General features: G+C 37.3%; 2 protein-coding genes across 4 annotated transcripts in view; one reads left to right on the forward strand and one right to left on the reverse strand.

The window, feature by feature from the left end:
- The window catches only part of LOC113517762 (WD repeat-containing protein 44), a 33,066-nt gene extending 19,084 nt beyond the window's left edge, over positions 1-13,982 (forward strand). For all 3 annotated transcript variants that reach the window (XM_052898495.1, XM_052898496.1, XM_052898497.1), the window contains 7 exons: positions 1,322-1,438; positions 4,696-4,897; positions 5,407-5,538; positions 6,880-7,263; positions 8,076-8,672; positions 9,779-9,935; positions 10,459-13,982. In XM_052898495.1, coding sequence (XP_052754455.1) covers positions 1,322-1,438; positions 4,696-4,897; positions 5,407-5,538; positions 6,880-7,263; positions 8,076-8,672; positions 9,779-9,919 — 1,573 coding nt within the window. In that variant the 3' untranslated portion in view covers positions 9,920-9,935; positions 10,459-13,982. The remainder of the gene's footprint in view (positions 1-1,321; positions 1,439-4,695; positions 4,898-5,406; positions 5,539-6,879; positions 7,264-8,075; positions 8,673-9,778; positions 9,936-10,458) is intronic.
- Positions 13,983-15,162: 1,180 nt separating this feature from the next.
- On the reverse strand, positions 15,163-24,755 carry LOC113518984 (repetitive organellar protein). Its single transcript, XM_052898536.1, has 9 exons — positions 23,259-24,755; positions 22,360-22,593; positions 21,393-21,647; positions 20,839-21,042; positions 20,231-20,457; positions 19,501-19,603; positions 18,730-18,889; positions 17,061-17,188; positions 15,163-16,185 (listed from the first exon to the last, which is right to left on the reverse strand). Exons 1-9 carry the CDS (start codon positions 24,582-24,584, stop codon positions 16,003-16,005), a joined length of 2,820 nt encoding a protein of 939 aa, XP_052754496.1. The 5' UTR covers positions 24,585-24,755; the 3' UTR covers positions 15,163-16,002.
- Between the last annotated feature and the right edge of the window lie 426 nt (positions 24,756-25,181).

The raw sequence follows: 25,181 nt of genomic DNA on the forward strand, positions 1-25,181 counted from the left end.
CAATATTTTAATTAACTGTTTATTTGTTTATGTTTTAATAATTGTAGCACTTCAGCTGCCCGCTAACGAAATGCTTTCTTACTGTACTGGGTTGACTGGAAGAGATCTCTGTCAGAGATAAGTCCACCCTTGCTCACAACATTTATAAATACATTATTTTATATGTAACTTACAAGTGCAATCAAGAATATATATAATATATTTGTGGTGGGTATGTATTAAATAGGGTAGATTTCCGATTGGTATTGTTGATATCACTATGGGTCAATAATCAATGTCCAAAAGAACTCAATATATATATATATATATATATATATATATATATATATATATATATATATATATATATATATATATATATATATATATCAGATATTACACATCTCTACTTGTAAGGGAGGGTTTTTTTTTTGACGGGTGAAAATGGCATGGTAACCCCGCCTGCGCTAACGGGATACGCTGGCGGAGCACCAGTGAAGGGTGATAGATGAGAATGAAAACAGGCCAGTTAGCCCATCATGATGAATCCATCAGGAATTGACCATGATAGTTTCCAGGGAGAACTGCGAGGAGGCCGACCTGGTTGGGTATATTACTAGCAATGGGATTCTCAGTCTCCATTACTAACAATCCCTTTCCCCCCTGTAAGGGAGGGTTAAACTACTGAAACTTGACATTTTGGTCAAAGAAATATGATGGGTCGAAAATTGAGAAATAACTTTTGAGTTTTCCACAATGGTGGACTAAGCCCGTCAGGAGCTCAGAGCAGAGAAGCCAAATAAGACCCCTAGTTAAGGAGTTGATGTAATTTCATAAGCTTTTTAAACAGTTCACAAGTGTTTTTGTTTTTTTTTTAGTTTAAATTTTGCAACTAAAATTTAAATTTGACTTAAATAAACATACATTCCCGTGTGGTCCTGGCATAGAATAGGCCACCCGTGGCAACTACAGGCAGAACCCCCCAAGGGGGGAGCTTATGTTCAACAGTGGACAGTTAAAGGCGGATATGATGATTACACGTGCGTTAGCCATAGATAGAGGACAAGGGATGGGCCGCAGCGTCCCTCTTAAAACATCTCTAAAAACCTAACTGCGATTGCCAACCCGCCTCCCAAGAATGGCAACTACTGGCAAAACTCCCCTTATGGGGAAGACTTATGTCCAGCAGTGGACGGTTAACTAAAAAATGATGATTATGATGAAGGATAGCATGGGTGGGTTCGTAGTGTGGCCAGCGGCTAACGATTTGGGTTTGGCTGCGTCGTGAGCCGAGTGTTGCGTGTCGCGTGTCGCGTGTGTGAGTACGGATGCGCGTGCGCAGGGAGACGGACGAGGAGAGCGAGAGCGTGTGCGGCGCGGGCGCGGACGCCGCCCCGGCCGGCCGCGACCAGCGCGCCGCCGACCGCCACACCGCCGCCATCCGCAGGAGGACCGACAAGTGAGCCACGCTTATATTATTCATTTTTTTCAGGGCGGAGGGGGGGGGGGGTAGGAATGAGGTGTCGCAGTTATCGCCAGCGAGTCCGTGAGACAGAATGAGATAGCGATGTCCAATTCGAATACGAATTCAAGTCGTCTCTAATCAAATATACTTGTTTGTAAGCAAAAACTAAAATTGTCATTTTTTTAAACTACTACAGGATATTAATGTCTTAAACGAGGTTCTCGAGGAATTACTTGATTTATTTAATCGTTTTTTTTTTTTTACAATAAATAACATGCGGTGTTCTGAATGGATGGATAATTTTTGTTGACAATTGTTTTTTCTATTCCGTTACCATGGCAACGCGTGCATTTCTCGGTTGCCATAATGCAACTTTTATAATGATTGTACTGCAGAGTTTGGAAAATTGTTATCTTCTGAAAAGAACTGGCAAGAAACTCGACAATAACTAAATATAACATATATGTAGTACAGTACAGTACAGTAGATGCTTTTTAAATTATGCTGTTTTTTTTGGTTTGTTTATTTCTTTATGTATGCAACTGTACGAGTCGTGCGTAATTCTATAAACAAATTCTTTCTTTCAATCTCATTCTAGCTCATGGACTCGCTAGCGAAATACTGTTAAGAATAGAAAAAAATATATTATACAAATCATGCTAGTTTATATTATGAGTGTATACTATTATATATATAAATGTTCCTATTTGCGTAGCAATCGAACCCACAACTATTAAAACTTGAGGCAGTATGTACATCTACACAGTCAACGAACTAAATGTTTTTCAATGTCCATGAACTAAACGTTTATTTCGTGCACATAGGGAGCCACTGGGCATTGTGAAAAGTCACTCGCAGGGCGATATAAACGTGAAAACGAAGCACGATTCCAACTTCAGGTGATGCGACAAGTAACACTAACGAGTTTAGCTTCGATGCCTACAATAATTTACTTTTGACTAAACAAGTGTGTTGAGCGCAGAACAAAAAACTGAATTCATAGATAGAGGATTTTTTTTAATCTTTCGACCGTTTCACTTATCATATGAGGTTAAGTTTGAGACACCTTAAGCTTGTCTTGAAAAGGTTGCTCTCAGCAATAAGACCGCCTTACTGTACTTATACAATTGTATCGTCGCGTTTGTAAATTGTCTTGCTTATTCCCTATATTGTATAATGCAAATAAAGTATACTCATTCATTCATTCATTCATATCCGACAGCTCCGACATCGTATACTAATAGCACAGTCGGAGTTACCATTTCAGTTTCACTCATAAAAAAAATAGCGATAAAAAAAAAAATAGTGGCATACGTTTGTCCTTAAATTCAGGAAATCGATTCATATTGCTAATCCCATCTCATAAAACATTAATCTTACTTCCCACACGGAGTATTGTTGCCACTTATGGGCAGGAGCACCTAAATCGAGCTTGAATCCTTCGATTCAGGGGGGGGAAGTAATTGTTAGTAATGCGGATTATCAGTTCCATTGCTAATAATATACCCTAACAGGTCGACTTCCCCGTGGTCTCCCCTGGAAACCATCGTGCTGAATTCCAAGTGTATTCATCACGATGGGCTAACTGATCTGCCTTTTCGTCCTCACCTATCATCTATCACTGCTGCCCCGCCAGCGTATACCGTTAGCGCAGGCGGGGTTACCATTCCATTATCATCCATTAAAAAAAAATCCTTCGACTCAGTGCAACAACGAGCTATGAGAATTGTTGATGATCCCAGGCTCACAAGCGGTATCGAACCCTTTAAGTCTTAGCAGAGATTTTGCCTCACTCTGCTTGTTCCATCATTTGTACAGCGGATTGTGCTCAGAGGAATTGTCCAATTTGATGCCCACGACCACTTTCTACCATCGTACAGCTCGCCATCGACAGGTAGTTCACTCACCATACCTTAGACTGTAGATGATCACGTACAGCGCGGTTTCAAAAATGTTTCCTCCCACCAATGCTCAAGAATCAGGATTGGGCTCCCTGCTGAGGTTTTTCCAAGACACTACTGCATGGGGTTCTTAAATAAAAGGATTAAAGAGGTTTATTCAGGGTCGGCAACGCGCGCGTAATACACCTAGTATTGCAGGCGGTCATAGGCTACGGTAATTACTTACCATTAGGTGGGACGTATGCTTGTTTTCCACCTCAGTGGTATAAGAAAAACATAGGGACGTAGCGTTTAGCTATGTAGCGACTTAACAAACTGTTTAGTTTTTTGTTCTGCGGTCGAATCTAGTTGAGAGAGAGCATACTAAAATTGTAAAATATATTGGCTTTGTTTCATAATAGCGTATCGTTTTTTTTTTGATGGGTGAAAATGGTATGGTAACCCCGCCTGCGCTAACGGGATACGCCGGCGGAGCACCAGTGAAGGGTGATAGATGAGAATGAAAACAGGCCAGTTAGCCCATCATGATGAATTCATCAGGAATTAACCATGATAGTTTCCAGGGGGAACCGCGAGGAGGTCGACCTTGTTGGGTATGTTGCTAGCAATGGGATTCTCAGTCTCCATTACTAACAATCTCTTTCCCCCCACCCATCCAAGTTAGATATTATAACCCTCTAGAAAAGATAAATTACCTTTCAAAAGGCCGGCAGCATACTTGCAATGCCTCGGGTGTTGCGGGTGATCATAGGCGACGGTAGTCACTTACCATCAGGCAAGCCGCATGCTCGTTTACCCCTGTGTTATATAAAAATGTTTTATTATTACATACACAACGGGTCCATTTATACTAGAGGAACACATATGGCCAAATGATCGAGTGTTCATAATGATCTGATTATATTTACACGATAAGGGTTTAAAAGGTCAATGACCTTTATTTACCTATCCGAAAATTTATTTTTACCATTACAGTAGTTGTATAAGTTTGTAATAAAATTGCATTGATAATCCAGTTTAGTACCTAAGGTTAATAACAGATGGCGCTGTCAAAAAGTTAGTTGTAGTTTTATTTGTTATGTATGCTAGATAGGTGTTTTATAATTGAATAAAAAACTCTCATGTACAACGATCCGACATTATCGGCATTAAGTCCGCCCTGTATACATTTTACAATGTGTGCAAAAGAATAAATAAATAAATCACTGATTTATTTTATTTCGACACCAGAGGACGCTCGTGCATAGTTCAGTGCTGGATTGTGTGTACAATAGTTGCCCCGCTTGACAGGCATTTAGTAATTATGAAGTGCATCTCTCTAATGTTACACGTGTGCCCCTCGGACGGCAGACTGAAGCGGTTCTTCGGCAGCACGATGAAGCGCACGGTGGAGGCGGCGCGGTCGCTGGCGCAGGAGGTGTCGCAGGCGCGGCACAAGGAGGACGTGGCCGACATCGCGGACGACGTGCGCGGCGACCACAACATCAAGCTCAAGGCCTCCAACTCGCACAAGGGGCCCTACGACTTCGACGGCTGCGTGAGACACGTGCAGGTGCGCACGATTGCGATCTATACAGGTTTTTACAAGAGTACCGAGGAAAAGTCAAACAAAGTCAACAAATATTCCGCCCCGTAACGGTTTGCAATAGTTACCAGTGGGAGACTTTGTACAAAAGTAGTTTGCTTGGCTACCTCTGTCCCATTCGTGTTTCTACCGTGAAACAGTTGTGTTTGCATGGCTGTGTTTCGGTTTGAAGGGTGGGATATGCCAGTGAATTTACAGGGTACAGAATGATAACACCTGAGTCCTCAGGAATGGCAACGCATGGGCGGGTATCATGCGCGAAACAGACTTATGTCCATGTCTATAGGCTACGGGTACCACTATCCGTCAGGTGGGCCGTCAGCTTGCCATTCTAAGTTTTATGAAAAAAGTTAATTTTAAACTTTCGTGTTACACATATTTTAAATACATATTCGGGACTTAACGCGATATAAAAGCTTCAAATTTTCAAATTGTGAAGTTGTCTTCTGATTGCGTTTGTGTGTGCGCATGCGCAGGAGATGGGCAGCGGTCACGCGGGCGCGGTGTGGTGCTGCAAGTTCAGCGTGTGCGGCCGCCTGCTGGCCACCGCCGGCCAGGACCGCCTGCTGAGGGTCTGGGTCACCAGGGACGCGCACCACATGTTCCAGGTACGTGCGAATTGCCCACACATACACACCTACGCATACATACGCAAGAACCTGCACGCACTCACACATGCCCAAATACCCATCAACCTCCTCCCTTCAAACAGTCACACACAGTCCAAGGGGGGGGGGGGAAGTATTGTTAGTAATGGAGACAGTAGACCATTGCTAGCAATATACCCAACCAGGTCGACCTCCTCGCGGTTCCCCCTGGAAACTATCATGGTTAATTCCTGATGGATTCATCATGATGGGCTAACTGGCCTGTTTTCATTCTCATCGATCACCCTTCACTGGTGCTCCGCCAGCGTATCCCGTTAGCGCGGGCGGGGTTACCATACCATTTTCACCCATCAAAAAAAAAGAAACAGTCACTCACATATTATTATCATACATTAAAGATATTTCTCGTATTTTAAACTATTTATTGATTACAATGACTATTTATTGGTCGAATATTGAAAAATGGACAAGATTAAGAATGAATGTTTGTCTGAAGAAGCCTAAAAGTAGCGTCAGTGAAAGAAAAGTCAAGAAATAAGCTATCTTGGACATGGATAATGGACATATGATACGCAGGAACATAAAGGTATTTTAAGAAAAGTGTTAACTATGAATGTAAATGGCTTTAAAAACAGAGGAAGTCTTTGACATGGATTAACCATTAGAAGATATGGGCAGAATGAGAGTGAATGCGGAAATTACTGTGAATGAAAGAGGATAACGTATTACGCTGAGTTCTAATAGATAATTAAGACTTATCTCTATTATTTATTAAAACATTGGTATTTGGCCTTAGGCAAGAAAATGAAATATATGTATGTATGTGTACATAAAAGCGTTCTCTCTCGTTCAACATTAGGCAAGTGTCAGAATACTCGAATGTGGTATTAGTAATAATTGATATATATACATACTAATATTTACATATATAAACATATAAATATATATATAAATAACAAATATACTTACACATATATAAGATATACTGTATTATACACGAAAATGCGAAAAATATTTAAGATGAAAAAATATATATATATATATATATATATATATATATATATATTTTACCACTGAGGTGGCAAACAAGCATACGGCCCATCTGATGGTAAGCGGTTACCATAGCGTATGAATGCCTGCAATACCAGAGGTATTACGCGCGCGTTGCCGACCCTGAAGAAACCTCTTTACCCCCTTTTGAAGAACCCCATGCTGTAGTCTCTTGGGAAAACCTCGGCAGGGAGCTCATTATTATATGGTATAAAATTATTATTCCATGTACCACCTTCATATATAAGCTTCCATTGACTGGTGATTCCAAAAGACCAATTCATTCCCCAGGATATGAGAACGAAGTACAATACGGAGCAGAAATCCTCACCGACGCCGTCTCAAGAGTCGCTGGCGACGCTCGGTGCGGCAGCCAGCACTTCTACCTCCGAAGCCCTGCCACCTTCAGCACCCTTCCACCCTCGACCCTTCTGCGTCTACGCCGGACACACGTCCGACCTCCTAGACGTTTCCTGGTCGAAGAACTACTTCATACTGTCCTCGTCTATGGATAAAACAGTCAGACTTTGGCATATATGCAGAGGGGAGTGCCTATGTTGCTTCCAGCACATAGATTTCGTGACAGCCATCGTGTTCCACCCCAGAGACGATAGGTACTTCCTCTCGGGCAGTCTGGATGGCAAGCTCAGGTTGTGGGATATTCCAGACAAGAAGGTATGCTGTATTATTTTACACTATATATTAATGAATAGAGTTTGTTAAAATAATTGTTCTAAATAAGGAATTTTTTAATATCACAAAGGTGACAAATTAGCATTTTTTTTAATGCCACTTGGAGTGGCAAACAAGCTGACGGCCCACCTGATGGGAAGTGGTAACCGTCGCCTATAGAGATGAGCAGTACTATGGACATGCAGAGAATGTTGCTAGCATTAAGTGCGCCTTTTGTACCATATTTTCTTTTTTGATGTTATTTAAATAAAATAAATCTATTGTGATTGTGGTTGGTATGAACCTACCTCCGTCTCCTCAAATTATTGCATTGATATATCTTGTTTAGGCGTCTAGGTCCCGGCATAAAATAGGCCACCCCTTCCTTTTCCGTAGGTATCGTGAAGGGCGACTAAGGGAGCTTATGGTGGAGGGACGGGCAGTAGAGTCCCTCTTAAAATATCCATATAAACCAACCCGCCTGCCAAGCGTGGCAACTACCTGCAAAACTCTCTTTATGGGGGAGGCTATGTTCAGCAGTAGATAGTTGTTTTTTTATACAACTTAGAATGGCAAACAAGCTGACGGTCCACCTGATAGAAAGTGGTAACCGTCGCCTATAGAGATGAGCAGTACCATGGACATAACAGAGTATACTGTTACGCCCATGATACCCCCCATGCGTTGCCATTCCTGAGGACTCAGGTGTTATTCCTCTGTATCCTGTAAATTCAAACTAAATGTACAGTTAATGACTGGTTCAACATTTCTAGTTTATACATATATTTTTTTTTATTTTTATACTCAAACCCCAGGTAGCAGTATGGAACGAAGTGGACGGCAAAACGAAGCTGATAACAGCAGCGAACTTCTGCCAGAACGGCAAATTCGCCGTCGTCGGCACATACGACGGCCGCTGCATCTTCTACACCACAGATCAACTCAAGTACCACACGCAGATCGACGTGCGATCCACCAGGGGGAAGAATTCGACAGGACGTAAAATAAGCGGTATCGAACCCATGCCTAACGACGACAAAATACTAATAACGTCGAACGATAGCCGCATAAGACTATACGACTTGCGAGATTTGAACTTATCGTGCAAATACAAGGGTTACGTTAACGTGTCCAGTCAGATCAAGGCGTCGTTCTCACACGACGGGAAATATATAGTGAGCGGGTCCGAGAACCAGTGTATATACATATGGAAGACATACCACGACTATTCGAAGTTCACATCGGTGAGGAGGGACCGCAATGATTTCTGGGAGGGCATAAAGGCGCATAATGCAGTGGTCACGTGTGCAGTGTTCGCCCCCAACCCCGACCACATGATACGAATGATCGCCGAGAGGGAGCAAGAGGCGCGGTCAGCCAGCGGGGAGGACAGCAGGGAAGATGAAGAGGTGGTGAGTGCATCTTTTTTAAACGTCTCCCAAAGGGGGGGGGAATATCTCATTTGCTTGTAATTTTAGTTTATATGTGTATTGCGCTTTATATATATATATATATATATATATATATATATATATATATATATATATATATATATATATATATATATATATATATATTATTATTATTATATATATCAGCCGCTAACAGAACACTGCTGAACGGAGACCTCCTCCCATAAGGGGTTTTGCCAGTAGTTGCCACGTTTGGCAGGTGAGTAAGCAACCGCAGTTGTGTTTTGCTGATATTTTAAAAGGGACGCTGTTGCTCACCCCTCGACCATTCCCTTAGTGGCCTCTTACGACACCCTCAGGAATGGTGCTAGAAATGCTAATGAACCGATTTTGATATTTCTTTTTTACAGTCTTCAGGGTTTATTCCAATGTTAGTACCATATTATCACGATTGCTTTATAAAACATTATACTTATAACTAACGGCTGACTTTGGCTAACTTACAAAATTATTAGCACTATCACTTTTAAACTTTAGTCTTCCTACCACCTTTATGCAGATGATCTCCAAATTTATTCTCTGGCACCTTTTTTTTTATACAACTTAGAATGGCAAACAAGCTGACGGCCCACCTGATGGAAAGTGGTAACCGTCCCCTATAGACATGAGGAATACAATGAACATAACAGAGTACACTGATATCGCTGAAGAGATATCGACAAAAGGGAAAGGATATCAACAATCACCAGAGGGAGACTTTGTATAAAAGTCGTTTGCTTGGCTACCTCTGTCCTATTCGTGTTTCTACCGTGAAGCAGTTGTGTTTGCATGGCTGTGTTTCGGTTTGAAGGGTGGGATATAGCAGTGAATTTACAGGGTTCAGTGGAATAACAACTGAGTCCTCAGGAATGGCAACGAATGGGAGGTATCGTAGGCGAAACAGTATACTCTGGTATATCCATGGTACTGCTTACCACTTTCCATCAGGTGGGCCGTCAGCTTGTTTGCCATTCTAAATTGTATAAAAAAAAAAAAGATTTTAACATGACACGCATCGTTCGAAATTCAAATGTATATACAGTGTAAATGTTCTGTGTGTTGTATAGAAGGGCGCCGAGGGTGGCATGGTGTCGTCGTCGCAGACGGGCCACGTGCTGGTCAGCGCAGACTTCAACGGCTGCATCAAGGTGTTCGTACACAAAGCCAAGCCCAAGCACAGCTCGCTGCCAGCGTCCGCGCTCGCGTAGCATCAGCACGCGCACGGTGATTACCTCATCAATCGATCAATCATCTTTATTCATGTACATCTGTTACAGACTCTCATGATACGTCACTTTATAATTAAAATAATTACTATATAAAATAATATTAATTATATAAATAAATAAATATATACGGACAAATCACACAGATTGAGCTAGCCCCAAAGTAAGTTCGAGACTTGTGTTATGGGATACTAACTCAACGATACTATATTTATAATGGATACATATATAGATAAACATCCAAGACCCAGGACAATCAGGAAAAGATCGTTTTCCATCATGACCTGGCCGGGGATTGAATCCGGGGCCTCCACGTCGCAGGCAGGCGTGTTGACCGCTGCACCACAGAGGACGACAATTAAAAAAAATATTACAATAATTCTAATTACAAGGCAATTCTCACATTAATACTATATTCAAATCCATGCATTTTGAGTAACAAGTATATATATATATATATATTTATTTATTTATTTATTCTTTATCTAAGTATCTGACAGAATATTTGTCTTTGTCCACAGATTCTGCCAGAGACTGTAAGTAAAATGTATTCCGCGGCTCTGGTATCAGTTGTGCCCAATAGAAGGAAACAAATTTTTCGAACTGTCAAATTAGAAAATGTAGTAAGGATCTTTTGTAAATGTTAAATAAATTACGTTAATAATTATTTATGTAAATGGCAGCTTTGTTTCTGTCCACTACTCGTATAATAATATTGAATGATATTTTTGTTACAGTTAAAACTGTTAACCAGTCTAAAGTACTTTTTTTTTATTGGTGAAAATGGTATAGTAACCCCGCCTGCGCTAACGGGATACGCTGGCGGAGCACCAGTGAAGGGTGATAGATGAGAATGAAAACAGGCCAGTTAGCCCATCATGATGAATTCATCAGGAATTAACCATGATAGTTGCCAGGGGGAACCGTGAGGAGGTCGACCTGGTTGGGTATATTGCTAGCGATGGGATTCTCAGTCTTCATTACTAACAATCCCTTTCCCCCCAGTCAAAAGTACTATTGACTAGCAAAATCAGTCAAAAGTATGGTTAAAATTACTTTTGACTGTATGCTTTAGACAAATAATACTTTTGTTTAAAATAACAGTTAAAAGTACCTAACCTGATCGCAAATTTGCAGTCAAAAGTGTTAATACTCAGGAATGGCAACGCATGGGGGGTATCATGGGCGAAACACTATACTCTGTTATGTTCATGGTACTGCTCATGTCTGTAGGCGACGGTTACCACTTTCCATCAGGTGGGCCGTCAGCTTGTTTGCCATTCTAAGTTGTATAAAAAAAAAAAACATAACCAATAATTTTCAGTCAAAACCACTTTTGACCATCCCGTTCAGTCAAAAGTACTTTTGACTGGTTAAGAGTTTAGACTGAAACATTTCTATTAATTGGCGTGCCTGCATAGATCTAATGGTATGACATTGGGGGGAAAGGGATTGTTAGTAATGGGGTCAAATAGCCCTATTACTAACAATATATCCTGTCAGGTCGAACTCCGCGTGGTTCCCCCTGGAAACCATCGTGTCTAATTCTAATTGAATTCGTCAGGATGGGCCAACTGACCTGCTTGCATCCTCATCAGTCATCTATCACTGTTGCCCCGCCGGTGTATACCGATAGCGCAGGCGGGGTTACCATACCATTATCACCCATTAAAAAAAAAAATGGTATGAAATATGTAGGTGGTATATACTAAAGCAACATTATACATGTACCTTGTTTTAGCTAACTAGTGGCATAACGAAATATCATTTATATTTTATTATACATACGTACATACATATCTGTCACGCCTGTCTCCCATTAGGGTGGGCAGAAACAATGGAACGCCAAATGCTTCGATTCAAACAAACCTCTTTCGCTTCTTCCACATTCATCAATCTTTTCATACACGCTCGCCGGTTACGGGTACTTTTAATTTGGCCCTTCTTCAGCACGTCGCATATTTGGTCGACACACGTCCGTCTAGGGCGGCCCCTACCGACATCTCCATTCATTTTTGCTCGATAAATCTCTTTCGTAATTCTTGTTTCATCCATCCTCTCTAAATGACCAAACCAATTTTTTTATTATTATGTTATTTTTTTATACATATTTCACAATTTGTGACTGACAAGTGTAAATAACTAATATTTATTTTGTGTTAATTGTATAAATCATATCAGAATTATTTGTAATATATTAAAATTGTATTTTCAAATATTGAAAAGTAACAAGTATTTAGTGTAAAGAAATGTATTAAATTAACATATATTTTACTAGCGTATGAACAAAGTGTAATGCTGTAGGTCCAAATATTAAAACTAGATCTACGAGTGACTTCATTCTTCTATTAAATTTGAAGTATTTAACTCGTATCTCTTTTTAAAAATTTTATAAATTTTCCATAGTGGCCTGGTGCTTCAATGTACCTACTCCCAAGTCGTATATATATATATATATATATATATATATATATATATATATATATATATATATATATATATATATATATATATTTTATGCACTGTTACTTTGAAAGACACCCCCACAATAGATTATAAAATATACAAAGTAAGAAAAATAGAGAGAAAAGAGATATATATATATATATATATATATATATATATATATCTTCATATAAGAAAAATACCTTATTTTTTTAAGATTGTTAACTACAAACATCACTGGCAAAGATAGCGTGTTTAGTCAGAGTGATACATTATGATCTTGTTTAAAAAGTCCATATGGGAAAAACAATTGTTATAGGCCCAAGCGAACCCTCGAGCTGTGGCTTGGCGCTAACCAAGACAAACCAAGGCCACTATGGAATCCCAGAATCCTACTAGTAGGATGTGTACGCGGCTGCTATTACTATTTATTGATGAAATCATGAGATAATTAGCTATTTCGCTCATAGGTAGTAGCATAGGCGTATGGGTACCTCTGTATTTATATTTCTGTCACCGAACATTAGGATTGTTTAGGAATGGCAATGCATTTTTAATACATCTTTTAATACATACATTGTTCACTCCACTTTGCATCAGTTGAGCTCTCAAATTGTTTATCATTACAAATTGTATCAAAAAATATATTTTATACCATCACGCCTATGCCACGACTGGTGTATGAACATGTATGGATTCATATTTATCGTAGTTTCAATTAGATAATCAAGAGACCATAAACACTATGTACAGGAATTAATAACTCTACGGAGTAGGTATTAAGACTTATTTTATATTCATGTTATAATTTGCGTCATATTTTTTTTTTTTTTAATAGAAGGGAGCAAATGATCATACAGCTCATCTAATGGTAACTGATCTTCATCCCATAGATATTGGTAGCATTTTTAAAGATTGTCTCTTAGTCCACATTTGTATATGTCAATAACTTTATTACTAAACGAGATTCGATTATTCTCTATCAGTCAACCTTTGAGAGCTCATGTTGTACTTACAACTGATTGATTGGAGTTGACTGGAATAGGACTGAAATATAAAATATATAAAATGTATCTAAATATTTATTCAGATATACTTATATATATATATATATATATATATATATATATATATATATATATATATATATATATATATATATATATATATAACTTGTTTATGTATCATATGAACTCACCATTAGATGGAAAGTATGCTTGTTTACCAAAACGACAAACGGACGCTGTATCAGTACGCACGGTTATGTGAAATTGTGAATATACCATAACTAGGTCATTTTGTAAGACCGAATTTCTTTTTGTGAATTATTTTTAGTCTTTTTTTTTTACATAATATAAATAGAATTGTTTTAATTTTCTTTTGTAGGCTGTGTATTTTCTTTTTACCATTTTTAATATTTCACAATTAATTTGGGCATAGTCTTGCCACTTAAAAACAATGTGATTAATTTATATAATAAGTGTAAATCAATTATTTAGTGTTGTATAGAATTTGATGCCATTGTTACATTGTAAAAGGAAAAAGATAATGTATATTTTTAATTCGCATTTACCCCCATCAATAAATTGTTATATTTAAATATGCTTTTTTTTAATGTTACTTTTCCCCTAACAAGGAATCAATTCTGAAATCTTTGTTTATTCCTTATTTATGTTGTCAAAAAACTCGTTTTAACGCTTCTTTGCATAATGTTAGAAATTTCCATCATAACATTGAACGCCACAAAAATTATATAAAAGACTTCACTTTAAGTTGATCGTTTATGGATACCTTTTTAATGTTTATTGCAGAAAAAAGAACATAGTTGTCAAATATATTTCTTTAACCATTTTTACTTTCATTTTGAACATGAAATATATCACCTTGATTTATTTCACCAATAACAAAAATGCAAAGAAGGGTTAAGGCGTATATTTTATTAGGAGAACCAGACGAAATAATGTCGGTGATGGCAGACTAATTACCGCATTGTCATTCTTGTAACATGCATATGTTGGTCGCCTTGTTTTTCACGATCCAAGGTGTCTATCGTAAGAATTAGTTCGTAGTAATGTGTTTTAGGGGTAGGTTTTTTTATGGGTGAAAATGGCATGGTAACCCTGCCTGCGCTATCGGTATACACTGGCGGGGTACCAGTGATAGTGGATTAAAAGGCAGGTCAGTTAGCCCATCGTGACGAATTCAACGATAAATTAGTCACGATACTTTCTAGGGGGAACCGCGTAAAGATCGATCTGATTGGGTATATTAATAGCAATGGGGACTAACCTTCCCATTACTAACAATCCCTTCCCCCCCTTAAGCATATGTTGTATTAGCCGTTAATTGTCCACTGCTGGATAAAGCTTCCCCCTTAAGGGGGATTTTTTTGCTGTTTTAAGAGGGACGCTGCTGTGCATCCTTCGCCCTCCCTTAGTCGCCTCTTACAACACCCACGGGAAAGGAAGGGGTGGCCTATTCTATGCCAGGACCACACGGCTAGGTTTTTTTTATGGGTGAAAATGGTATACGTAACGGTAACTCCGCCTGCGCTAATGGGATACGCTGGCTGAGCACCAGTGAAGGGTGATAGATGAGAATGAAAACAAGCCAGTTAGCCCATCATGATGAATTCATCAGGAATTAACCATGATAGTTTCCAGGGAAACCGCGAGGAGGTCGACCTGGTTGGGTATATTGCTAGCAATGGGATTCTCAGTCTCCATTACTAACAATCCCTTTCCCCCCACGGCTAGGTTTAGGCGTATTTAGGTTTATATTAAAAAAAAGGCCTTTATAAAAATATTACAATTTATTAATATCAAAATATGAAATTCAATTTACAAGGAATGTCGAATTAAACACCATTTGTACGTTACAACAATAAAAAAAAAATTATAAAAATATCAGAAAAAGGCACTCGAGATTAGATTAAAAACTAACAATTTATTAGGTGGTATTAAATACACACTTCTATAAGCATTATTATATTTTTTTATACACATACTTTATTAAATAGAGACCAGCTTTGAAAATCACTGCTTTACTTACGGCCGTAATAAGACTAAGTTATGCCATTGTAGGCCATTTCAATATAAAATATACTTATAATAAAATACATCATGAGTCATTGCGTAAATACGCAGTTCTATTTTTTTTTTTTTTATACAACTTAGAATGGCAAACAAGCTGACGGTCCACCTGATGGAAAGTGGTAACCGTCGCCTATAGACATGAGCAGTACCATGGACATAACAGAATATACTGTTTCGCCCAAGATACCCCCCAAGGTTGGCAACGCGCACATGACACCCCTAGTGTTACAGGCGTCCATAGATTATATATATATATATATATATAAACTATATAAAAATGCTTCTGAGTATTCACTATTCACATAAATCGTCTAAAAATGCTTACAATATCAGTAGAGTATACTGAGTCCTTCTGAACATTGATGACCAGCCATTGTAATATCGCCGATACCAGCCCGATATCTACGAGTTATCACAAACGGATACTTGTTTACGATATTATATATCGAAAAATATTTAATATATCACTTACTGGGCCAATATATGTATATAAATAACTAAATAACTTAATCATTAAATAATCTTTTAGGCTTTCCATGGCGGTTTGGCATTATTGATACTCCGTCGCGACTTATCCTTCTTGTCGTGGCGGTCGAACTGGTCGAGTTGGTCGGACCGCTCGGGTCGGTCGCTGGTGGGCTCGTCGTGGTCGCGTTGCGGCAACAAACAGTCGCCGCTGCCGTCCAAGTTCGCTGGCTTCGTTAAAAGCTGTGAATTGTGATTTATTTTTAATGTATATTTGTTGTTGTTCAAGTCGTAAACTGTCTCACTGCTGAACATAGGCCTTGCTTTATCAGTAAAAATAACACAGACCAGAGACTTTAATACATATATTAATTTTGCAGCCAAGCAGCTGCTACTAACATGGTTGTTTCAAAAGGGGGGTAAAAAGGTTACTTCAGGCTCGGTAAAGCATATTGCGGGCATTTATAGACTACGATAACTGCTTACCATCAGGTGAGCCGTATGCTTGTTTGCCATGTCAGTGGTATAAAAAAAGTGTTCAAAATACTGGGTATGGAAGCATAAAACCATAGCCATCAGGAATAACAAATATGAGTACCACAGGCGTGACAGTACATACTGTAAGATCAGAGGGCCTACCATGAAATGTATTCCGAAATTTCGATGCCAAACGAAACACAAATTTGATATTAAAATTACGTAATACTTACCGTTTAAAAACATACCAGAGGGAGACTTTGTACAAAAGTCGATTGTTTGGGTACCTCTGTCCCATTCGTGTTTCAACCGTGAAGCAGTTGTATTTGCATGACTGTGTTTCGGTTTGAGAAAAAAAACATTAAAAATATAAAAATATTATTTTTTTGGACTTTTATGGCAGGATGACGAACGAAATGTTAAGCTCCATTTACTGGTTCGATTTAGGTATGAACGAAAACACGAAATTGAGTCCGAAATTTCGGAATTTCATTTCATGGCAGGCCCCCTGTATACAATTCGGTCGTCAACAGGGGGTACTATTCTATTCCAATTTCATCAAATTAAAAATCACTAACAATACAGAAATCTTTTTTTTTTCTGTTATAACCAGTAAGAAAAAAACAATTGTAATATCGTACCAATTTGACGTACTGTCGCAGTTCGTTGTCGCTGAGCCCATCGAAGTTGAGCGCCTCTCCGCGGCGCCCTCTATGGGGCGGTAACGGCGGTTTACTGGGCGGGAATTCGGGCACCACCGGGGTCGCAACTGGAACCAGATGGACACTTCTTAATTTCTGACTAACCATGTTATGTCAAGTAGGATCTGTTGGGTAGACTATTTGACATTATGTACACTGTGGCATAATGCTGCATAATCTATGGTAGTATTTTCTTTGTCATTGTTAAAGTCATATGTAAAACAAATGTGCAAAAAAATGTTGATTTTAATAAGAAATTTCGAGAGTTTTTCAGTTTGTAAAAGTTATTTTAGGTTATTAATATAGAGGATTCAAAAAAAACATTAAAATTAAAAAATATTCTTAATAGGATCAAGCTATTTTATGTCAATTTTCAAATACAATTCAACAAACAACAACAAAATCCAGAGGGAGACTTTGTACAAAAGTCGATTGCTTGGGTACCTCTGTCCCATTCGTGTTTCAACCGTGAAGCTGCTGTGTTTGCATGACTGTGTTTCGGTTTGAAGGGTGGGATATGGCGTGAATTTACAGGGTACAGAGGAATAACATCTGAGTCCTCAACAATGGCAACGCATGGGGGGTATCATGGGCGAAACAGTATACTCTGTTATGTCCACGGTACTGCTCATGTCTATAGGCGACGGTTATCACTTTCCATTAGGTGGGCCGTCAGCTTGTTTGCCATTCTAAGTTGTATAAAAAAAAAGTTTTATTCAATGTTTCTGATCGATTATTTAAAAAGTGCATTACTAGCGAAACTAAAACGTTAAATATATAATTTATAAGATTTGTAAATCTATGACTAAAAACTGCATCTATGTATTTATATTTTACTTTGGAATTTTTGTCATCAAAATCCAAATTTTTGTGACAACTTAATAATAATATTATTGCATGAGTAATTGACAACTTTTTAAATAATCAATTAGAAAAAATAGAAAATCTTCAATTGTTTTTGAAAATTTACAAATAATAGTGACGTTGCCAAACTATGGTAAGCTAAATTCATGAACGCTCTTAAAATCCTCACGTGAGAAGAATAGACACCGCGCAAGTGATAAATTTTTTTGCAAACATCATGAGTAAGGCGACAAGCACTTTTTGTTCCACAAAGAAAAAGGGAAGCTTCGATCATTATTCAAAATTGATATTGAGATCAACAACAAAGAATAATATGGGTCTATCTTCGGACACACTGTGCAGACTGTGCGGGGAGAAATCGGAATCCATGGAACACTTGATGTGCACTACGATTCGTTGGCAAGTATGCGTCTACTGGGAACGGCTTATCCAAAACCAGGGGACTAAAGATATCTTAAACCGCGGGATATCGTTAGGGTAACACACAGGTTCTATGAAATGATGGTATAAGGCAGGGGGAAGCACGAAAGATCCGTATGGGTCGACGTGCATCGGCTTAGCTGACCCCATATGCGAAAAAAAAAAGATAAGATGCAATAAAAAATTATGAATATCAATCGATATTTCAACCAATCAACTATGAACCCATAGTCATTGTCACAAAAAATTACTCTATTAGAATCTTCATCTTGTGGCAGTCGCATAAAAATGTATGTATGTATGTATGTCTGCTATCTCTATTTACCCGTGTCGGGCGCGGAAGGTGCGAGCGAGAGGTCGAGGTCTGCGAGCGCGGCGGGCGGGCAGGCCAGGATGCGCAGCGCCTGCCGCCACTGCGCCTCCATCACGCCGTGCAGCTGCGACGCGATCTGTCCGCGCCGCCGCCGGTGCGACTCCAGCTTGCCCTGCACGCGCAGACATACACCGATGACCAGGTGTGACAATGTCACAAGTCAGTGTGACAATGTCACGAGTTGGTGTGACAACGTCACGAGTCGGTGTGACAATGTCACGAGTTGGTGTGACAATGTCACGAGTTGGTGTGACAATGTCACGAGTTGGTGTGACAAAATCATAGACGATCGTGGCAATATGTTTGATATGATAATGAGCTCGATTCTAAGGCGCCATTTCTATAAACCTATCTCTTAATCTAATTTTTTTATTCAATAATTTCACAAAATTACTGTTTTATAGATCATTATAAATTTATAATAATTTTGACTTAAATTTATTACATTACAGAATGATTTAAACAAGTGGCTCCTCAGAATCGACATTATTGTCACAAGTTGGACTAACAATTACAAATACAAATGACAAAGTCTCAGACGATCAACAAAATGTGATGTGACAAGGAATAAAACACAACCAATATAACAACATGACAAAGTCTCAAGTAACATGATAAAGACACAAGGGCTATCAACAAAAAATATCGATAGTATCGATATTTTTTAGTACATTGGATTTTTAAACTAACTTAACAATCTATCTTAATAATTATAGTAGGTACCTCCAGTAAACTGATTTTCTCACTCGCTTGCGCTAGTTGCAAACGATACAATTTTATCTCTTCTTTCTGCTTCTCTTCTAGTACTTTAACCTCCAGTTTGTGTCTGGGAAGGACAAATTAATTGGTCATAAGTAAAATTAATTTTTATTTTGCTTGAAATACAATTAAAAATAAATAATAGTGTTTTGGATTTAGTTAAAATTTAATTATATATTTTTACATATTTTTGTCAATTTTACATTTCTAATAACTATGACTGCAGTGATGACATAATTTATTTAATACATTATTTAAAAATAATATTATTTAAAATAGTCATTTTGTTATGTCATAACTGTCTCAGCCTGACTTGATCAAATATTGAGAGAATGTAATTTTTAAACTCCAATGTGTCAATGTCAAATTAAACACACGCAAACTTAAAAAAAAACTGGGCCTTACAGATAAAAGATGTATTAGAAGATGGAAGAAAAAGATGGGTCGAGTAAATCATGGGAGTGGCAGGAAAGAATTGTATAGATGTTGATGTGGATGGATGGGTAGAATATAATATAGGAGGCTTTTACCCCATACACCAAAATGCAAAAAAAACTTTAATATTAAAAAATTTATCCTGTAAAGTATGGAATAAAAGCTGTAATAACCTTATAAAAATCACAAAGTAGACTGTTCTTTATGATGTGATAGGGGAGGTATGTATATAGTAGCATTAATGTAAATTGCAACTCACTGCTCTTCGATCCTGGTCATCTGTTTATTGAATGTGTCCACTATAGCGTTCTCCTTACTTCTGGCATCATTCTCCATTTCTCTCTCAGCGTGGTCAAGCTGCTGCTGGAACTCCTGCAGTTTAGCCAGTACAGCATCTTCTAACTGCTTCTGGTAATGGACTTTTAATTCATTTTTTTGGAGTTCCAAGTGTTTGCGGAGCATCTTCACCTCATTGTCTAAGGTGTCCTAAAATAAATGTGTAACTTTTAAATTTAATTCTTACAGAGACAGATTTATAGATACTCATTATAACCTTGTAAAAAATTTGTTGCTCTGATTGGAAAGGGATTTATATAGGGGACTATCAGTCCCATTGCTAGCAATATACCCTGTCAGGTCGACCGCCATGATGGTTATTATTTGGCTCATATTGAATTCCAGGTTCAATACATCACTATGGGCTAACTGACCTGCTTTTTATTCTCAACTATTATCCCAAATTAGTGCCTCGCCAGCGTATACCGTTAGTGCAGGTACTACCCCATTATCTTCCATTAAAAATAAATATTTTGTGTGCATTATGTAACATGATCTAATATTTAGGTATGACAAGTAAAGAGAACATACACATTTCTTCAACAGCTCACTGTTCTGATTCTCCTTGTCACATAGCTGCCGTTCGAGCAGGTTGCCTCTGGACCGCTCTTCATTCACCTTATCCTTTAAGAGACTTCTCTCTTGCAACGCAAGTGAGGTCTCTTCATCAATTGTTTGTAATTTACGAGTCAACTCATTGACTTTGATTCTTGTCACATTGTGATCAGATTTCTCCTGCAAAATGAAATATATCCATAAATGATTATTTTATCTAATATATGAAGGATAGCATTACAATTTCAGTTAAGACATTTAAATTTTGTTACACCAATTAATATAGTATTATATTGTCACATTGAATGACAAAGTATATTTTGTCACACTGAGTGACAAAGTAGTATTTTGTCACACTGAGTGACAAAGTAGTATTTTGTCACACTGAGTGACAAAGTAGTATTTTGTCACACTGAGTGACAAAGTAGTATTTTGTCACATTAGGTGACAAAGTAGTATTTTGCCACACTAAGTGACAAGGTAGTATCATTTATAGTGACAAAGAGATACCAAATTTATTATAAGCTTACCTTCTCTAACGCATCTTCTAAATTTTTAGCACAGTCTGTGGACTGTTTGTTCAGTCTCATTACTGTCTCATAATTTTCTTTTAGAACCTCAATTTCTTTCTCTTTACTGCTGATTATATCCTGTTTGCTGGCAAGTGTTCTCTCCATCCTATCCTGAAGTTCCTTCTGTTCTGATGTCAGTTGTTTGCACTTCTCTTGATAATCATGTGCTAAATCCAGAGCTTTATACAACTCACTTTCAAAATGATTTGTTTTCTGAAAATGATTAGAAATTAGTGTTAAAAAATGTATGTTAGAATTGGAATAAAAATGTATTTACAATAAAACAAAAACATTTCTACCAACAAATCCAACCTTTATTTGCTTATCATCAAAAATCATTAAATATAAGAGACGTCATTATTATCATTTATTAACCTTCATGGCGCGATAAAATTTTTTTTTATACCACTTAGAATGGCAAACAAGCTGACGTGCCCACCTGATGGAAAGTGGTAACCGTCGCCTATAGACATGAGCAGTACCATGTACATAACAGAGTATACTGTTTCGCCCATGATATGCGCGCTCCGCATGCGTTACCATTCCTGAGGACTTAGATGGTAAGATATATATATAAAAAGATTCTCTGTACTAAAGCATATTGACTATTTAAATGACAAAAATCCATGGAGAATTAGAACATTGTATAAATGTGAAGTATATAATTGTTGTACTATTTTTAAATGACTATTGATTAATTTATAATTTATTATTATAATTATAAAAGTGTATTCTAGCTTGAAGTATAGGCAATTTTAATTATGTCGCTTTTTAAAAAAAATTATGCATCTACATACACATCACTTTCAGACTCTCCTTATTTCTGTCTTAGACAGAACAGAGACCTTAACATTGACAAATACAATGACAGCCTAATTGCTAATGGCTTTTAAAACAATCGTAAATTAATAAATTCTTTATAAACCTTTTGGGCGTCACTAGCAACCATCTTGAAACTTTCCACTTCTCTCATCATCTTCTCCAGCCCAGTTTTATGACGTTCCTCCACTTTATCCAGACTGCTAGTAATTTTCAACCATGCCTCCCTTAATTTTGTGATAGCTGCGTCCTTGGCTCTGTCCACTTTGAGCGCCACTGCTAATTTCTCTTGTTGGTCAAGAATTTTCTTTTGAAGCTGTTGGATCATTGATTCACAATGCTGAAAAAATTATGTGTTAAATTCTTAAAATAAATAAATTTTTAAGCAAAAAAACATAGATATTAAGTCTACTTTTCATTCAAGAGTTTCCTTTTGTTGGTGCAACTAAATTATGATATATGATATATATGAAAGATGGCCAACCAGTGATCAATTGATAACAATTACTTCAATCAATCATGGCAAGGCAAAAAATATATTTTGATAATCTAGCTGCAGATGCTCAGATGCAATGGTCATGTTAACATAAGTAGTTATTATGAATGAAATTTTCAATTTTATGTTTTCCTTCTTAATAAAATAAAAAATACAACATAATTGTGTAATGAACTATGTTGTTTCATTTGAAATTTCAAAAAGTATGTAATTGCATAGGGTTTTGTTAGTAAACAATAGATCTTGGGTTTAATCAAGTCGCCCACCCCTGCTATATATGATATGATATTAAAAGTATTGTTTAAATAACTGATTTCTTTATTATTTTTTATTATCGTCTTCTAAAAAAATTTAATATTATATTTTCTTTTTTGTTAAATAACAGGATACTAAAGATTTGACTATGATCTTTTTTAAATTTTACTGGGAGGAGGGTGTCCTACTCTTAACTCAAGTAATTAATGAATATCCCCTGGTATCAAAACATTGCTAAGTGAGTTGACTATTACCTCTCTTTTAAGTTTTTCTTCCTCCAACTTGAGACTATCTCCCCTCTCTGTCCTATCTCCTTTATCAGCCCCATAACCCCACAACTCACTCAAGCTTAACAAATCTGTATCAATAGTTTCTATTAATTTATTCTGATAAGCTGCCAACTTCAAAGTTTCCTTATTGTCTGATATATAAGGTCTCATTTGGGGCATTTTAAATGTCTCCTTTTTAGGTGACTGCAAGTAGCTCTCAGGTGCAGAATTTTGAGTATTACGGCTATTATTAATTTTATATTGTTCTAATACTTTTGAAGCTCTATCATAGATTTTATTTGATGATGGTCGAAACGAGTCCGTGTAACTTGTAGACTGTGCTGGTTTTTTAGGTGTAGATGTAGGTTGCACATCCTTCTCAGAGAAGTTTAGTCTACGTATACTCAGTGATTTTGGGTCCATTTTCGTGACACTCTCTTTACTGTCATCTGCTGGACGAATTGTGGAGTCTTCATTATACTGGTTTTTATATGAACTAGGTGGCAATGGCTTGTCAGATTGTGAGACACTTGACCCTGAATTACTTTTTACCAAGTAAATATATTTATCCAAGACATTACTTGTCATCACTCTCCCACTTGGTAATTTTATATCATCATTACTTTTTGATTCTATGCTGTGTGATATGTAATCACCAGTAGCTTTTATAACATGCTCTGGGCTTAATGTTTCTTGCTCTTTAAATTTAGAATCTGGACCTTCGTATGCTTCGACCTTCGTCAAGAATTCGTCAATTTCGTTCAAGAGTAACTTGTCATTTTTCTTGCTAGGCGTCGAAACTATACTGCTAATATCACCATCCATGCTTGGCGTATCATCGATAAAAGCTTTTTTCGTGCTAGAAACTTCCGAAGTACTCTTTAAATTCAATAAAGGAACTTTATTGCGGGTCCAGAAAGAGTCGAGACTGGTCAATGACAATTCCCGCTTTTTTTCTCGTTTACCAGTTTTGCGTCGGCGTCTCCGTGGAAATGTAAAGCATCTACGGTCTAGACTGTGTTCAATACTATCACCGGTATCCCACGAGTTCCGATTCGAATTTTTAGACACAGTATCACTTGTGCAAACTTCTAAACTTTCCAACCTCGATTCCAGTGAGTGAACTCGATCGGCAAGTTTGTCCAAAACCTGTGCTGTACAGGAAACCGGTTTATGCACAACGGTCCTTGAGGATTCTAGTAATGAATCATCGGAGATTGAACTCTCCACGAGGAAGAAATTTGGTGGTATCAGCAAAAGAACATCAGTATCGTCAGTTTCACTCATTACAACAAATGTTTTGGTTAACATGAAATAATAAAGCCATTATAAAAATATATGAGAATCGAAAGTTATAACAATATATGTATTTAAATTAATTAAATTAGGAAATTATGTGAAATTATAAAAAAATTCGTTAAAAACGTTTGTTTGTTTGTATTTGTTTTATTTTTAATTTTTATTTGATTGTGAATGATATGAACGAATGAATGAAGAAAATATGAATGACATTTTCAATCTATGATGGAATTAAGCTCATTCTCTACCTATCTGCGGTCTACAAACTTTATATATATAATAATAGTAACTCTTAGACAGTAACTAATGTTACTGTCTAAGAGTTACTATAATAAAAAATAATATACAAAAAGAAAAAGGTTCTCAATTCGGTTGTATTTTTTTTTATGTTTGTTACCTCATAACTTTGTCAGTTGTAAACTGATTTGTAAAATTCTTTATCTGAAAGGATATACATACAGATAGGCCTCATAAAAAATTTAACATATCGATTTAGTAGTTTAGGTTTTAAATCAAAATAACTGGTTTTACCACAATTAAAGTTGGGTCATTTTTGTGTGTGAGACAATTTAATTGTTATCAAAAATAAACTTTGTAACAAAACAAAAT

Source organism: Galleria mellonella, unplaced genomic scaffold (genome assembly GCF_026898425.1).
Source record: "Galleria mellonella isolate WM207_F2 unplaced genomic scaffold, CSIRO_AGI_GalMel_v1 utg44, whole genome shotgun sequence".
NCBI classification, from domain to species: domain Eukaryota; kingdom Metazoa; phylum Arthropoda; class Insecta; order Lepidoptera; family Pyralidae; genus Galleria; species Galleria mellonella.